General features: G+C 42.0%; 2 protein-coding genes across 4 annotated transcripts; both read right to left on the reverse strand.

The window, feature by feature from the left end:
* Positions 1-1,012: 1,012 nt before the first annotated feature.
* LOC309711633 (ATP-dependent RNA helicase DDX54-like) lies at positions 1,013-8,616 on the reverse strand. The gene is made up of 6 exons (XM_082542048.1): positions 7,627-8,616; positions 2,449-2,597; positions 2,245-2,358; positions 2,045-2,155; positions 1,838-1,929; positions 1,013-1,682 (listed from the first exon to the last, which is right to left on the reverse strand). Exons 3-6 carry the CDS (start codon positions 2,292-2,294, stop codon positions 1,441-1,443), a joined length of 495 nt encoding a protein of 164 aa, XP_082398174.1. The 5' UTR covers positions 2,295-2,358; positions 2,449-2,597; positions 7,627-8,616; the 3' UTR covers positions 1,013-1,440.
* Positions 8,617-13,785: 5,169 nt separating this feature from the next.
* Positions 13,786-16,735, reverse strand: LOC309711635 (ATP-dependent RNA helicase DDX54-like). 3 transcript variants are annotated; one of them, XR_014278047.1, is made up of 6 exons: positions 16,248-16,730; positions 15,254-15,402; positions 15,060-15,173; positions 14,860-14,970; positions 14,212-14,303; positions 13,786-14,048 (listed from the first exon to the last, which is right to left on the reverse strand). XR_014278047.1 is itself a non-coding variant. In XM_082542051.1 (6 exons), the coding sequence occupies exons 1-5, from the start codon at positions 16,518-16,520 to the stop codon at positions 14,291-14,293; spliced, it is 471 nt and encodes a 156-aa protein (XP_082398177.1). In that variant the 5' UTR covers positions 16,521-16,735; the 3' UTR covers positions 13,786-14,048; positions 14,212-14,290. The 3 variants fall into 3 exon arrangements, 2 of the variants coding, with proteins under 2 accessions (XP_082398177.1, XP_082398178.1); XM_082542051.1 differs by having other exon boundaries at positions 16,437-16,735; XM_082542052.1 differs by having other exon boundaries at positions 16,408-16,732.
* Positions 16,736-17,295: the final 560 nt, after the last annotated feature.

Raw genomic sequence — 17,295 nt, forward strand, 5'->3', positions numbered from 1 at the left:
TGTGAGCTTTAACACCGGCTGTATGCATACAGCAACCGTGTGTGAAAAGTGGTCAATAAAGAGAAGCTGTAAAGCGTGTTCATGGAAACATCGTTGGGTCTGCCGTGATATGTTTACAATGGGACTTCTGCTCCTGAATCTCTGCGCACAGCGTCTGCAAATCGGAGCTGTATGAAGTCACTTTCATCTTTACGCAGGACTGTAAGCTGTCATCTGTGAGGCGTGAGCGGTGTTTGTTTTTAACATAGTTCACGGTGGAGCTGCTGACATAATGTGGATCCGAAGATTGATAATTAGCCTACCTGGGGTTGAAAGTCTCGATAAATGCACGGCGTTTCGGCGGGTATATCGGCTTCCGCAAGTGTGACGCTTATTTTGAGCGTTCAAAAACTAATAGAATATAATTTTATATTTATATTTCAATATCACAGTAATCTTCCAATTTAGAACTACAAGTTAAAAAAGAACTAACATAAATAAAATACACTTCAGCTAATTACTTAAAAAAATAATTTATTTTCCCAAACCACGCAGAGCCGCACTAAAAGGACTAAAGAGCCGCAGGTTGCTGACCCCTGCACTAACCTATTCAGCTGCTTGTGAATGCAAATATCTAATCAGCCAATCACATGCCAGAAAAAAAAAGGGTGATTTAAGTGACTTTGAAGGCAGCATTGCTGTTGGTGACAGATGGGCTGTTTTACGTTTTTCAGACACTCCTGATCTTCTCAAATTTCCTCAGGAATTTACAGAGAACAGTCCAAACTGAAAAGCGAAATAAACATTTCCCTGGGTAAAAATGCCTTGTTGATTGCAGAAGTCAGAGGGGCGTGGCCATGCTGAAGGCAAGAGGAATTCTAAGCCAGTTTCTCAACCCAGCCCATCTGATATCAGTAACCACAACACATTCAAAGTCAATTAAAAGTCGCCTTTCTTGCCCGTTCCGATGCTCGCTTTCAACTTTGAAATGAGACCACTTGGACAACAGTAATGATAAATAATTGCAAATAGAGCACGTTTACAGAATTTAATGTCATTTTTATAGAGCACCTCTTATTTTAAGAAAAGATGGGCGAGACGATTTTTGAAACTAACTGCAAATTAAGCACACAATATTTAATATCTGTATTTTACCATTTTGATAAGACATATTTCAGTACTCCAAAACACTTTTATTAGACTGCCAACATGCTTACAAGTAGTAAATCCAGGTTAGTGGATCATAATTAAACATCACTCTGTGGCAAACGCAGAGTTCAGCAGGCCATCAAGGAAGAAGTGACGTGCATTTCTGCAGTGTAAAGATTCACAAATGATTTTCTCCTTAATCTACAGTCACACAAAGCACCAGGAAAATCTTTGGTGATGTTCTCAGATGATTCTGACGCTTATCACCCAGTTCCTCGTGATGTCCTCCACACCATCAACCCTCTGTCCTCCTCACAGTTTCTTCCTCAGCTTGCCTTTCTTATGGCCACCCCTTCCAAAACCTGACTTTTTAACTTCTCTGAGCCACTTTTTGTTCTTGGAGCGGAGCTTCCTCATCCCCCCGCCCTGCAGGAACTGGTGCTTCTGCTTTTTCTTGCGCTGCTTCATGATCTGATCCTTTGTTTTCAGCTCCGAGCGTGCTTTGTGGTCACCGGAGCTCTGTACGTTTGGACCTCGTCGGCCACGGCCACGACCTGGGAGAAGCACGACACAACAAAGAGGTTGGAGGTTATAGCTCACAAGGCTGGAAGAGGGACTTGAAGTATTTACCTTTAGAGTTGAGTTAAAACATGGTGGCTGATGGTCTATATTTAACATGTTTGTGCTATTCATTTTGATGCCTTCCTACCTCTTGCTGGCTTCCTGCCTCCTCCGCCTGTTTCTCCATCTGATCCAGATCCTGTATCATCAATCTTGTATTTTTTCTTCCACTCCTCATAACTGACATGTTGTCAAGTGATACAACATCTTCACAGTACAGCTTAATATTGTCATAGGAGTAGAGAAGAGGGTCATTGAGAGCAGCACACAGAGAAGCTTTTTGTTGGAAGGATACAAGTTCTTCCTGTTCTTCTTGTTACTGATAACCTGACCGCTGTCTGTTTTGATCTTCTTCTTCTGGTCTTCTTTTCCCGTTTCTCTCACAAAACGCTTCCTCTTACGGTCCCTAAAAAAAGAAGGGGGAAAAAAGACTTTAAATTATAGTTTGAAATGACCATTTGGTGGATACTGAGTCAAACATAGGGAAATTTGTACCATTTCATCATTTTCTTCTGCTGGTTAAGGCGATCGCCTTCATCTCCCATGAGATCAAGGACAGCTGAAGAGGCCTGCTGTTCAAAAGCACTGCCCTCTCCACCGAGACTCAACCTGTCGACGCATAACACAGGACAAAACAGCATAAAACACAAAGCCATTCACATTTTTTAAAGAAACAGATGCAACAGTTTAATGCCTCACCCTCTCTCAGAGTCAAAGTCTTTAGGTCTGTAAGGGATATAATACTCTTCATCTTTGCCTGACTGCCTCTTTTTCTTGGTCTTTGGTCGCTCTTCGCCATCTTCCTGCTGACCTCTTCTTTTACCACCTACCACCTCTGAAAACACCCCCTGGTGGAAATAGAAAGAATTACATGGCACAAAGTGACAAAGCATGATACAGAGATCCTCTTCCTCTTCTAGTTTGTATACAACATCATCTACATCAAAACTGCACTTTATTTTGCTTCTTCTTCATCAGACAGCACAAACAACTTTCTCATTTTGACTCAAATATTGGTTTTGAATGAAAATTCTGCAACAATCCTGGGTGTTTATTCAACTTGTGAGCAGGTTTTCTAATCCACCGTACTATTATTATTGACACTAGTACATGTTCGTGCTGCTGGCAAACTAATACACTCAAGAACATATAGCAAAGGAAAGAAGTGAAAAGTAGGTCTTGCCTACATAAATAAACATAAGACAGTTGTGAAACTTTGACATAGTAACATCTGCAGTAATATTTACACCTGTGATGACATCTCACAAGCATTAATCTTATTTTGAAACCAAGATTGTTTACACAGAGTTTGTAATTGCAGAGAAATGCTCCATTTATTTTGGTCATTTCATTTTTGAGCAGGAAGTTCACCTTTTTTGTTATAGCCTTTAGACGAATAGAGAGTTTTCCAATTAAATACATATTCTTTAAATAATGTTCCCTCTTATAAAAAGTAGGATAATTTAAAAAAAAATTTTAAAAAATGTATTATACCTCTATTACTTAGAAAAAAAACTGTTTTTTTTCTGTTGTCTGTTATATAACGTTAGTGATGCTCGTTTCAATTCATTTCTTAATCAGCTAAACAGGTCAGTTAAGAAACAGTCAAATATTAAGTTAAATTTGAAAACGGTTTAAAAAAAAATATCCCCATTCCAAAATGTCACATGACAATCTCATTGGCTCACGGAGTTATGATGTCACTACACTTTGATCCTTTGAAGTTTGTCCTTAAACAGGGGTGAGAAACAGCAGTTTTTTAGTTCGTGTCCTCGCAGCATTTGTGTTTGCAGCATTCACGCGTTCACCACAGAAACTTTTGGAAACCTTTTCAGAGTTGTCGTGTACAACCTTCAACATGTATCCAACAAGACACCAACCAAGGCAAAAAGATTACGCCGCTTCTCCTTCCTGTCGTGGCCAGCCAAGTGACCTCTTAGCCGTCCAAAGGGCATTACATGACAGTAAGAAGGAAAACTGCCATCTCCAGAATAAAATTCAACAGATTGAAGAAGAGAAACTTCAACTGGAGGAGAAGTGTAGACAGATGGAAGCGCAAAATAAGAACCTGGAAGAAAGACAAAAACGCCAGCCCGACATAAATATTATTAATGAGGGTTGGGGAATCAAGTTTGGACAAGCCCGAGAGCAGATTGTCTTCCTAATTAAGGAAAACAAGCAAAAGAGCGTGGAACTAAAGGAGATGTCCAACCAGCTTAAAGACAGCAAAGCTACTGTTGAGAAGACAGAATGGGATCTCCAATATATGGACCAAATGAATCGGCTGCTCCAAACAAACTTCGATGAAGCTGTGAAAAAAAATAAAGAAATCCTCCAACAGAAGGAAGAACAGGAGAAAAGGCAAAGAGACATGGAGCACAAACTCAAAGTCACGGAGGAAAAATACAGAATGCTGAAAGAGAAGGTGGATGATACTCTGCGCCAAAATAAAGACCTTCTTCACGAGAAAAAGCAACTAGAAGGGGAAAAAGAAAAACTGGACAAACAATGCTCGCACATGCAGAAAAGGATGGAGCAAATGGCGAGAAACAACTCCGAGCTCACTAAGGGGATATTGTTGGAATACAACAACTTGAAGCGCAAACACACTGAAATGCAGGCGCAAAAGCAAGAACAAGACAACATACATGACGACCTGCAGCGTACGCTCCAAGATATCCACAAAAGAAATGAGGAGCTACAAGACATGTACAAAGAAGTACAACAGAGAAACGCAGACATGCACAAGGACAAGATAATGCAGGAGGAAACATCCAAAGAGCTCAGGGAAAAGCTTGAAGAAAAACAAGCAACGTTGGAAGAGGTGGAGAAAACATGCAAGAAGCTTGAGAAACAAAACAAAGAAACCATCGATGAGTTGAGAACCCTCATCCTGGAAAAAAAAGCTCTTGTAGAAAACTGCATGAAAAAGAAGAACAAACGCTTCCGCTGGCCCTGGAGGAGGAACTCTACTGCTTCCTCAGCAGGTGTAGCCTCGTCTTGCTCCACCTCTGTTCACCTCCCCAACCAGTCCCGGCAGTTGACTGTCCCCTCCTGAGCCTGGTTCTGCCGGAGGTTTCTGCCCATTTAAAGGCAGTTTTTCCTCCCCACTGTCGCCTAGTGCGTGCTCAGAGGGGATTGTTGGGGTTTTCTCTCCTCTACCTTGTTTCATTATTTACTTAACTTTTTGTGCTTACTTCATTTTACCTTGTTTCTTTATTTACTTGTTAACGTTTTGTTCTTACTTCATTTTACCTTGTTTCATTATTTACTTAACTTTTTGTGCTTACTTCATTTTACCTTGTTTCATTATTTACTTAACTTTTTGTGCTTACTTCATTTTACCTTGTTTCATTATTTACTTGTTAACGTTTTGTTCTTACTTCATTTTACCTTGTTTCATTATTTACTTGTTAACGTTTTGTTCTTACTTCATTTTACCTTGTTTCATTATTTACTTGTTAACGTTTTGTTCTTACTTCATTTTACCTTGTTTCATTATTTACTTGTTAACGTTTTGTTCTTACTTCATTTTACCTTGTTTCATTATTTACTTGTTAACGTTTTGTTCTTACTTCATTTTACCTTGTTTCATTATTTACTTGTTAACGTTTTGTTCTTACTTCATTTTACCTTGTTTCATTATTTACTTGTTAACGTTTTGTTCTTACTTCATTTTACCTTGTTTCATTATTTACTTGTTAACGTTTTGTTCTTACTTCATTTTACCTTGTTTCATTATTTACTTAACTTTTTGTGCTTACTTCATTTTACCTTGTTTCATTATTTACTTGTTAACGTTTTGTTCTTACTTCATTTTACCTTGTTTCATTATTTACTTAACTTTTTGTTCTTACTTCATTTTACCTTGTTTCATTATTTACTTGTTGACGTTTTGTTCTTACTTCATTTTACCTTGTTTCATTATTTACTTGTTGACGTTTTGTTCTTACTTCATTTTACCTTGTTTCATTATTTACTTGTTAACGTTTTGTTCTTACTTCATTTTACCTTGTTTCATTATTTACTTGTTGACGTTTTGTTCTTACTTCATTTTACCTTGTTTCATTATTTACTTGTTGACGTTTTGTTCTTACTTCATTTTACCTTGTTTCATTATTTACTTGTTGACGTTTTGTTCTTACTTCATTTTACCTTGTTTCATTATTTACTTGTTGACGTTTTGTTCTTACTTCATTTTACCTTGTTTCATTATTTACTTGTTTAACTTTTTCTTTTTCAACTTATTCATAAAACAATAAACCAATTGAATTTATCCTTTGAGTATTTTTCATCTTTTCATCTATAACTTTTTCAAACATTCATATCTGTCGTTTATCTTCTTCTTGAAACCTCATAAATGGTGAAGGAAAAATCCTGGAACATGGTTTGAAACACTGAAATTGTTTCAGCTGAAACCGGCAAAGTCATACGTGTGTGTGTGTGTGTGTGTGTGTGTGTGTGTGTGTGTGTGTGTGTGTGTGTGTGTGTTACTCTTTACATGAAACAACTTTGTAGAAAACCATTTTCCTGTCGAAACATTAGCAAACACAAACAAAGTGTTATTAACAAACGAATTACTAATATCCCTCTCTATGATAGTGATTTATTTTCTTACGGGATTAAAACTGTAAATTTTACCAAACTAAAGAAAGTAATACAAAGTAATAAAACTTTTTATCATTTAGTTAAGATCCAACATCCATTCTTTTCATAGTTGGTTGCTACCACCAGAGGGCGACATGGAGTACTTTTACCCATGTAGAGAAACATAAACGCTCATATATTACACACGCACCAACATTTTACTGTCTATTACTACATCAGTCTGTTTACATTAAACTGATATTGATAAATAAACTCACAAATATAGCTTCATGAATTTGGTAACGTCCTGTAAGTCATATCGTCAAATGCTTTTGTTCCAAAATAAAAAGGCTGTTGAAATAATGATTGGTGTGGTTTTTACAGGTGAATGAGCAGCAGAATAACTACAGAGAATCTGTGAATACATGAATGACCTTTTGTAATATGCCTTTAGCCTATTAGTGCCCTGAAAGAGTGGAGATTTTACCTATTTTAGCAAAATGATCTACAAACTGTATGGGTGAATATAGGAGCTTGTTAACAGGTTAGCATGTCCAACTAACAGACAGGAAAATGAGCTATGTATTTTTTAGATATCATGTTATCAGCTGACCACTGAAAGCTCTTTCTGCATATATCTTCTACACGTTCTGTCTCTTGTCACGTGTGTGTTTATATTTAAATCATGTATGTTGATTATTTAAATATGCTTTTTCATTCATTTTTAAAAAATGTCAACAGCTGTCGTTTACAGATTCATTGTTTACTATATGCTATATATATATATGAACATGAACAAAACTGAAAACACTGGGTCACCGACCCAGGAACCCTGACAATATGTATTTTACCTGGTTAATGTGTGTGGCGGGGCGTGGTCTGCAGCGCCGCTGCAGGGGAGGCGGATGCACCTGAGCGGCACCCGCGATCACGCCTCGGCGCCTTAACGTCTGTGCTCTCTATGCTGTTGTGTTGGTATGTGTCGGGCTGTGAGCTTTAACACCGGCTGTATGCATACAGCAACCGTGTGTGAAAAGTGGTCAATAAAGAGAAGCTGTAAAGCGTGTTCATGGAAACATCGTTGGGTCTGCCGTGATATGTTTACAATGGGACTTCTGCTCCTGAATCTCTGCGCACAGCGTCTGCAAATCGGAGCTGTATGAAGTCACTTTCATCTTTACGCAGGACTGTAAGCTGTCATCTGTGAGGCGTGAGCGGTGTTTGTTTTTAACATAGTTCACGGTGGAGCTGCTGACATAATGTGGATCCGAAGATTGATAATTAGCCTACCTGGGGTTGAAAGTCTCGATAAATGCACGGCGTTTCGGCGGGTATATCGGCTTCCGCAAGTGTGACGCTTATTTTGAGCGTTCAAAAACTAATAGAATATAATTTTATATTTATATTTCAATATCACAGTAATCTTCCAATTTAGAACTACAAGTTAAAAAAGAACTAACATAAATAAAATACACTTCAGCTAATTACTTAAAAAAATAATTTATTTTCCCAAACCACGCAGAGCCGCACTAAAAGGACTAAAGAGCCGCAGGTTGCTGACCCCTGCACTAACCTATTCAGCTGCTTGTGAATGCAAATATCTAATCAGCCAATCACATGCCAGAAAAAAAAAAGGGTGATTTAAGTGACTTTGAAGGCAGCATTGCTGTTGGTGACAGATGGGCTGTTTTACGTTTTTCAGACACTCCTGATCTTCTCAAATTTTCTCAGGAATTTACAGAGAACAGTCCAAACTGAAAAGCGAAATAAACATTTCCCTGGGTAAAAATGCCTTGTTGATTGCAGAAGTCAGAGGGGCGTGGCCATGCTGAAGGCAAGAGGAATTCTAAGCCAGTTTCTCAACCCAGCCCATCTGATATCAGTAACCACAACACATTCAAAGTCAATTAAAAGTCGCCTTTCTTGCCCGTTCCGATGCTCGCTTTCAACTTTGAAATGAGACCACTTGGACAACAGTAATGATAAATAATTGCAAATAGAGCACGTTTACAGAATTTAATGTCATTTTTATAGAGCACCTCTTATTTTAAGAAAAGATGGGCGAGACGATTTTTGAAACTAACTGCAAATTAAGCACACAATATTTAATATCTGTATTTTACCATTTTGATAAGACATATTTCAGTACTCCAAAACACTTTTATTAGACTGCCAACATGCTTACAAGTAGTAAATCCAGGTTAGTGGATCATAATTAAACATCACTCTGTGGCAAACGCAGAGTTCAGCAGGCCATCAAGGAAGAAGTGATGTGCATTTCTGCAGTGTAAAGATTCACAAATGATTTTCTCCTTAATCTACAGTCACACAAAGCGCCAGGAAAATCTTTGGTGATGTTCTCAGATGATTCTGACGCTTATCACCCAGTTCCTCGTGATGTCCTCTGTAATATTCTGTCTCAAACTTATGAATAACGTGTTCATAATCTGCTTCGTGAGCCACCATTATCTTTATTGCCGCTCGTCCATTTCAACATAAAACACACCCACTTTCGTGACAGCAAACACTCCCCATTGCCACTACGGTGGACCACAAGGGACAGTAAGCACGGAGTGCAAACATTATCAGCAATACAACATCTCCCTTTTTTTTTAGATGCCCACCAGTGACACAGCTGGTATACATTTCAAAATAGAACATCCCGAACCTGAGGATAAGGAACAGTTTTTCAACATTGCCATGTGTAAAATTACTGCGGCCTAAACTAACAACAACAATGCGATGTGGGATATGCACTCATTAGTACATGGACATTTGACATGTTTCCTTTTTGTTTTTTGTTAGGGCAGCGATCCGCCTACATCCTTTACATCACAGGTCAAGAATAACCCTCGGTTTGACCACTCGTCCTGATCTGGTGGTCAGTGCAGGGCTAGTGTCCATGGTTGGTGTTGTAGTGTCTCTAGATAGTGACAGGGGCTCTGCTTGTTGTTGAGCCGCACTATCTGGCTGGGTTACCAGATCGGATGTTGGTGCTGAAGGTGCCGGTGACGCCTTGGCGCCTCTCAGGTGCCGTCGGTTACGCCGTATAGTCTGTCCCTCGCCAGTGCTGATCACGAAAGAGCGGGCAGTCTCTGCAGGTCGGATGATGACAGCCGGTTTCCAGGCTCCGGACTCGTGCTGAAAGCGAATGTGGTCCCCCTGCTGCAGCCTCGGTAGTGGTGTGGCGCTGCGATTGTAGTAACGCCTCTGATGCTCTTGTCTTTCCATCCGTGTTTTTTGCACAACCGTTGGGCTTATGATGCGAGGTACCAGGTGGAATCCGGTAACAGGAAGCACTGAGCGTAGACGTCGACTCATGAGGAGCTGCGCGGGTGACCTGAAGCTGTCGACTGGCGTGTTCCTTTGCTCCAATAGGGACAGGTAGGGATCTACTCCCTGAGCATGAGCTTTATCCAGAACTGATTTGGCCGTCTTGACTGTTCTTTCGGCAAGGCCGTTGCTTTGCGGGTACAAAGGACTTGAGGTCGTGTGGACAAAGTCCCATGTGACTGCAAAATCCTTGAACTCTCGAGAGCTGTATTGTGGGCCGTTATCTGAGATAAGCGTCTCTGGTATACCATGTCTGGCGAATATGGCCTTGAGCTTTTTGATGACGGACCCTGCAGTGGTAGAGAATAGCCTTTCGACCTCAAAGTAGCGGCTGTAGTAGTCCACAACTACCAAGTAGTCCCGTCCACGCCATGTGAAGAGATCTGAGGCCACTGCCTGCCATGGCCTCTCAGGGATCTGGTGTGGGATGAGAGGTTCTTTGGGATTCGCCGCGCGCCTCTCCTGACATATGGAACAGTTTTCCACCGTGGCAGCTATGTCCTTGCCCATGCCTGGCCAGAAGAGGGCGTCCCTTGCTCTCTGCTTACTCCTCTCAATCCCCATGTGCCCAGTGTGGATTCTCTCCAGCATGTTGTTTCTTAGGGTTGTTGGCACTATAATTTTGTCACCTTTGAAGATGATGCCATGGGAGTGTGAAATTTCATCTCTGAAAGTCCAGAAGTCCAAAAGGGTTTTGGGGCATTTTTTTCTGTCCTCAGGCCAGCCATCCTGCACAGTTTGCTTCAGCAGGGTGAGCTGCGGGTCGCATCCTGTTGCAGCCTGTATCTCTGAGAGTTTTTTGTCACTTACTGGGAGGCTGTTTATCACCGAGTGGATCTGGTCCTCCATGCCTTCACTCAGCGTGCTGTCTTGGTCGGGCAATGGTTTCCTGGACAGTGTGTCGGCCACAGGTATGTCTTTTCCGGGCCGGTGCACGATCTCTATGTCGTATCTCTGCAGCTGTAACAGCATGCGCTGCAGACGAGCAGGGGCTACAGAGATTGGTTTCTTCAGTATGTGCTCCAACGGCTTGTGGTCCGACTCTACGATGACTCTCCTGCCGTATATGTACGTGTGGAAACGCTTGCATCCAAACAGCACTGCAAAGAGCTCTTTTTCGATCTGTGCATAGTTGACTTCTGTTAGGGTCAGTGTCTTTGAAGCATATGCTATTGGATGTCCGTCCTGCATTAACACAGCTCCCAAACCATACTTTGATGCATCTACCTGTAGCCGTAGCTCCTTGGTCGTGTCGTAGTATGCCAGTATGGGGCCTGGTTCTCTGGTTATGAGATCTTTCATTTGCTGGAAGACTCTGTCGTGGGTCTGATCCCAGATGAACTCTGAGTCTTGTTTGAGCAGCTGACGCAGCGGTGCGTTCACCTCTGATAGTCGTGGTGCGAATCTGGACAGGTAGTTCGCCATTCCAAGGATTGTCTCAAGCTCATTCTTATTCTCAGGAGGTGGCATGTCCTTTATGGCCTGCAGTTTCTTTGGGTCTGGCTGGATGCCCTCCCGGGTGAGTTTGTGTCCAAAGTAGCTCACTTCTGTGGCGCCTATGACACATTTCTCTGGATTGAGACGTACTCCTCGCTCCCGTGTGCGCTCAAGCATGGCACGGAGGTTCTCGTCGTGTTCCTCCTTTGTCCTGCCAAACACGAGGATGTCATCCACGATGGCTGCCACTCCATTGAGCCCTTCATACGTCTCATCGATTTTCCTTTGGAAAATGTCCTGTGCTGATATTATCCCAAAAGGAAGGCGCAGAAAACGGTACCTGCCAAAGGTCGTGTTGAAGGTGGTGAGGAGCGATGACTTGGTGGTTAGTTGGATGGCCCAATAGCCTGAGCAAGCATCCATGACACTGAAGTACTGTGCTCCTGCCAGCTTTGGTGTGATGTCATCCAATGTTGGAAGCGGGTAATGAGGTCTTTTGATGGCTTTGTTTAATTCGCGAGGATCGAGGCATACTCTGAGCTTCCCAGTACGCTTCTCTGCGACCACCAGTCCGTTTACCCATTCTGTGGGTTCTTTTACTTTGATGATTATGCCGTTTTTCTCCATGTCATCCAACTCCCGTTTCAGTCGTTCCCGCAGTGTGAAAGGGATCCTCCGGGGGGGGCACACAACGGGCATGGCGTCTGGGTCAATGTGTAAGTCGCATTCTCCTGGGAATTTCCCTATGCCCTCGAACACATCGGCAAACTCCTCCATGACATTTGTGATCTGTACTGACATGACCAGCTTGACTAGGTTTAGATCCAGGCATGCTCTCAACCCTAGGATGGGGGGTGCTGCAGTGTCTACTATGTCAAATGTCAGCATCTTGTGAATGCCTTTCCACCTGCACTTCAACTGGCATGTGCCCTTGATGTTGAGTTTTTCTCCTCCATAGCCAGATAGTGTGCGTGTGGGCGGTGCCAAGCTAACCTGCTTAAAACACTTCTTAAGGCTCCGGTCCATTCGCACCAGAACCTCTCGCCACAAGAACAGTTTCTTCCCCTCTGCTGTTGGACACATGAACAATAACCACATGACTGTCCCCGCCACTAACACATGACCCTACGCTGTGTCACTGCATCATTTCATGTCTGGCACTGATCACCACCTGCACTCATGTATATATCTTTCTACGTAGCACTCATAATTCTTATTCTCATGTATATATGTTTGGCACTGATCACCACCTGCACTCATGTATATATCTTTCTACGTAGCACTCATAATTCTTATTCTCATGTATATATCTCATGTATATCTCATGCACATATCTTTCTTTCTACATAGCACTTTAATTCTTATTGTCTGCACTGAAGCACCGCAGCAATTTCCTAATGTTGTAAACCTCAACATCTGGCAATAAACCCATTCTGATTCTGATTCTGATTCTGATTCTGATTAAACAATCGGGCAGGGATGACGTTAGCAGTGGCTCCTGTGTCAAGCTTAAAACTCACGGTGTGATGCAGTGAGCCTACTTCTACGTCGGCGTAAGCCTGTTCATCGGCCTCCCCTTCGTTGCACTTTGTTATGGAATCTATGAATAGCTCCGCTTCATCGCTTGGAGTGTCAGGGTTAATAGAGTACACTGGGTTGGGTTGGTGTGGTGCTTGTGAACGGCATGCTTTGGCAAAGTGGTTCATTTTATTGCACTTTTTGCACCTCTTCCCTTTTGCAGGACACTCCTCCTTCTGGCTGTGTGCTCGTGCACATCTTCCACACACTTTTCCCATCTTATTATAATGAGGTGCCCTCCTATCTTTCTGCTGCGTACTCTGGCGCTTAGCGGATACTGCATGCGCGGGCGCTGCTCCCTGCAGGCTCGTGTGTGGGTCAACCATGGCTTTCAATTGCTCTCGTGCGATCTCATAGGAGCGTGCAATGTCTATGGCTTTTTCTAGAGTCAAATCTGACCCTTGGCTCAGCAGCTTTTCTCTGACTTGTGGTAAACTGGTTGCAAAGACAATCCTGTCTCGGACCATTTCATCACTGTTAACGTAGCCACACTGCTTGACGAGTAACTTTAACTCGGTCACAAAGTGTTCAAATGACTCCCCTTCACCTTGGAGTCTTTCATTAAACTTGTATCTGGCGAAAATGGTGTTCGTTTTCGGCATGAGGTACTGTTCAAACCTGTCGAGATATGTGGTCAGCTTTTTAGCTTCTTCATCAGACAGCTGCCATGTGTTATAAATGTCCCTGCCTCTTTCTCCTACCCACAGAAGAAGATAGCTGCACTGGGTCTCCTCGGGCTTGCCGCTTAGCGGGCCGCTAAACATTAGCTTCACATGTTGCACGAACCTCCGCCAGGCATCGGGAAGATTGGCTGAATCCCAGTCCATCCGTGGTGCAGGAACTCCCGACGAATCCATTTCGCTCTGTCGGTGGGCGTTTAGTTCGATTTACTCTGACACCATGTAATATTCTGTCTCAAACTTATGAATAACGTGTTCATAATCTGCTTCGTGAGCCACCATTATCTTTATTGCCGCTCGTCCATTTCAACATAAAACACACCCACTTTCGTGACAGCAAACACTCCCCATTGCCACTACGGTGGACCACAAGGGACAGTAAGCATGGAGTGCAAACATTATCAGCAATACAACACTCCACACCATCAACCCTCTGTCCTCCTCCCAGTTTCTTCCTCAGCTTGCCTTTCTTATGGCCACCCCTTCCAAAACCTGACTTTTTAACTTATCCGAGCCACTTTTTGTTCTTGGAGCGGAGCTTCCTCATCCCCCCGCCCTGCAGGAACTGGTGCTTCTGCTTTTTCTTGCGCTGCTTCATGATCTGATCCTTTGTTTTCAGCTCCGAGCGTGCTTTGTGGTCACCGGAGCTCTGTACGTTTGGACCTCGTCGGCCACGGCCACGACCTGGGAGAAGCACGACACAACAAAGAGGTTGGAGGTTATAGCTCGCAAGGCTGGAAGAGGGACTTGAAGTATTTACCTTTAGAGTTGAGTTAAAACATGGTGGCTGATGTTCTATATTTAACAGGCAGACATGTTTGTGCTATTCATTTTGATGCCTTCCTACCTCTTGCTGGCTTCCTGCCTCCTCCGCCTGTTTCTCCATCTGATCCAGATCCTGTATCATCAATCTTGTATTTTTTCCTTCACTCCTCATAACTGACATGTCAGAGCGTTCTCACTCCCGAGGCGTAACATGTCGACGTTTTGTCACGTCCCGCGGCGTTCCTGAGGAACGCGAAAGGAGACCTTCGGCGTTCTTATGGTACGCGGCGGGTTATGGCTGGGATCCAGTGCAATGACGCTTCCGCGGTAATAGATGTTCCAGCCCTGTATTCCAGCCCTAAACCTAACCTTATCCCTAGCCCTGACCATAACCTTATTCCTGACCTTATCCAGGACTTTAATGAAGTTAAATAGCGTGTTTCTAAGCGATTTGAATAAAAAGAGCGAACATGTGTAGATTCAGTCCAGACGGTTCTCATATTTCCTCTTTTTTCCGAGGTCGTCATTTAGGAACATGGTGGGTAGCCGAAAACGTAATATGGTGACGATTTATCACCTAGCGTAAAATGTTACGCTTTGGGAGTGAGAACGGGTTGGACATGTTGTCAAGTGATACAACATCTTCACAGTACAGCTTAATATTGTCATAGGAGTAGAGAAGAGGGTCATTGAGAGCAGCACACAGAGAAGCTTTTTGTTGGAAGGATACAAGTTCTTCCTGTTCTTCTTGTTACTGATAACCTGACCGCTGTCTGTTTTGATCTTCTTCTTCTGGTCTTCTTTTCCCGTTTCTCTCACAAAACGCTTCCTCTTACGGTCCCTAAAAAAAGAAGGGGGAAAAAAGACTTTAAATTATAGTTTGAAATGACCATTTGGTGGATACTGAGTCAAACATAGGGAAATTTGTACCATTTCATCATTTTCTTCTGCTGGTTAAGGCGATCGCCTTCATCTCCCATGAGATCAAGGACAGCTGAAGAGGCCTGCTGTTCAAAAGCACTGCCCTCTCCACCGAGACTCAACCTGTCGACGCATAACACAGGATAAAACACAAAGCCATTCACATTTTTTAAAGAAACAGATGCAACAGTTTAATGCCTCACCCTCTCTCAGAGTCAAAGTCTTTAGGTCTGTAAGGGATATAATACTCTTCATCTTTGCCTGACTGCCTCTTTTTCTTGGTCTTTGGTCGCTCTTCGCCATCTTCCTGCTGACCTCTTCTTTTACCACCTACCACTTCTGAAAACACCCCCTGGTGGAAATAGAAAGAATTACATGGTACAAAGTGACAAAGCATGATACAGAGATCCTACTATCTTCCTCTTCTAGTTTGTATACAACATCATCTACATCAAAACTGCACTTTATTTTGCTTCTTCTTCATCAGACAGCACAAACAACTTTCTCATTTTGACTCAAATATTGGTTTTGAATGAAAATGATGAAACAATCCTGGGTGTTTATTCAACTTGTGAGCAGGTTTTCTAATCCACCGTACGATTATTATTGACACTAGTACATGTTCGTGCTGCTGGCAAACTAATACACTCAAGAACATATAGCAAAGGAAAGAAGTGAAAAGTAGGTCTTGCCTACATAAATAAACATAAGACAGTTGTGAAACTTTGACATAGTAACATCTGCAGTAATATTTACACCTGTGATGACATCTCACCAGCATTAGCCTTATTTTGAAACCAAGATTGTTTACACAGACTTTGTAATTGCAGAGAAATGCTCCATTTATTTTGGTCATTTCATTTTTGAGCAGGAAGCTCACCTTTCTTGTTATAGCCTTTAGATGAATAGAGAGTTTTCCAATTAAATACATATTCTTTAAATAATGTTCCCTCTTATAAAAAGTAGGATAATTTAAAAAAAAAATTTAAAAAATGTATTATACCTCTATTACTTAGAAAAAAAACTGTTTTTTTTCTGTTGTCTGTTATATAACGTTAGTGATGCTCGTTTCAATTCATTTCTTAATCAGCTAAACAGGTCAGTTAAGAAACAGTCAAATATTAAGTTACATTTGAAAACGGTTTAAAAAAAAATATCCCCATTCCAAAATGTCACATGACAATCTCATTGGCTCACGGAGTTATGATGTCACTACACGATCCTTTGAAGTTTTTCCTTAAACAGGGGTGACACACAGCAGTTTTTTAGTTCGTGTCTTCGCAGCATTTGTGTTTGCAGCCTTCACGCGTTCACCACAGAAACTTTTGGAAACCTTTTCAGAGTTGTCGTGTACAACCTTCAACATGTATCCAACAAGACACCAACCAAGGCAAAAAGATTACGCCGCTTCTCCTTCCTGTCGTGGCCGGCCAATTTCCCCAAATGACCTCTTAGCCGTCCAAAGGGCATTACATGACAGTAAGAAGGAAAACTACCACCTCCAGAATAAAATTCAACAGATTGAAGAAGAGAAACTTCAACTGGAGGAGAAGTGTAGACAGATGGAAGCGCAAAATAAGAACCTGGAAGAAAGACAAAAACGCCAGCCCGACATAAATATTATTAATGAGGGTTGGGGAATCAAGTTTGGACAAGCCCGAGAGCAGATTGTCTTCCTAATTAAGGAAAACAAGCAAAAGAGTGTGGAACTAAAGGAGATGTCCAACCAGCTTAAAGATAGCAAAGCTACTGTTGAGAAGACAGAATGGGATCTCCAATATATGGACCAAATGAATCGGCTGCTCCAAACAAACTTCGATGAAGCTGTGAAAAAAAATAAAGAAATCCTCCAACAGAAGGAAGAACAGGAGAAAAAGCAAAGAGACATGGAGCACAAACTCAAAGTCACGGAGGAAAAATACAGAATGCTGAAAGAGAAGGTGGATGATACTCTGCGCCAAAATAAAGACCTTCTTCACGAGAAAAAGCAACTAGAAGGGGAAAAAGAAAAACTGGACAAACAATGCTCGCACATGCAGAAAAGGATGGAGCAAATGGCGAGAAACAACTCCGAGCTCACTAAGGGGATATTGTTGGAATACAACAACTTGAAGCGCAAACACACTGAAATGCAGGCGCAAAAGCAAGAACAAGACAACATACATGACGACCTGCAGCGTACGCTCCAAGATATCCACAAAAGAAATGAGGAGCTACAAGACATGTACAAAGAAGTACAACAAAG

Source organism: Aulonocara stuartgranti, assembly GCF_965226115.1.
Source record: "Aulonocara stuartgranti genome assembly, chromosome: 7".
Taxonomy (NCBI): Eukaryota; Metazoa; Chordata; class Actinopteri; order Cichliformes; family Cichlidae; genus Aulonocara; species Aulonocara stuartgranti.

Excerpts from the sequence above, each read along its gene's own strand:
- LOC309711635 (XM_082542051.1), bottom strand. The coding sequence starts at position 16,520 with ATGCCCTTTGGACGGCTAAGAGGTCATTTGGGGAAATTGGCCGGCCAC. Across the intron at positions 15,174-15,253 it reads GACTTTGACTCTGAGAGAGG|GTTGAGTCTCGGTGGAGAGG; the intron begins GTGAGGCATTAA and ends ATGCGTCGACAG. Across the intron at positions 14,971-15,059 it reads CAGAAGAAAATGATGAAATG|GGACCGTAAGAGGAAGCGTT; the intron begins GTACAAATTTCC and ends TTCTTTTTTTAG.
- LOC309711633 (XM_082542048.1), bottom strand. The coding sequence starts at position 2,294 with ATGGGAGATGAAGGCGATCGCCTTAACCAGCAGAAGAAAATGATGAAA. Across the intron at positions 2,156-2,244 it reads CAGAAGAAAATGATGAAATG|GGACCGTAAGAGGAAGCGTT; the intron begins GTACAAATTTCC and ends TTCTTTTTTTAG. Across the intron at positions 1,683-1,837 it reads AGGCAGGAAGCCAGCAAGAG|GTCGTGGCCGTGGCCGACGA; the intron begins GTAGGAAGGCAT and ends TGCTTCTCCCAG.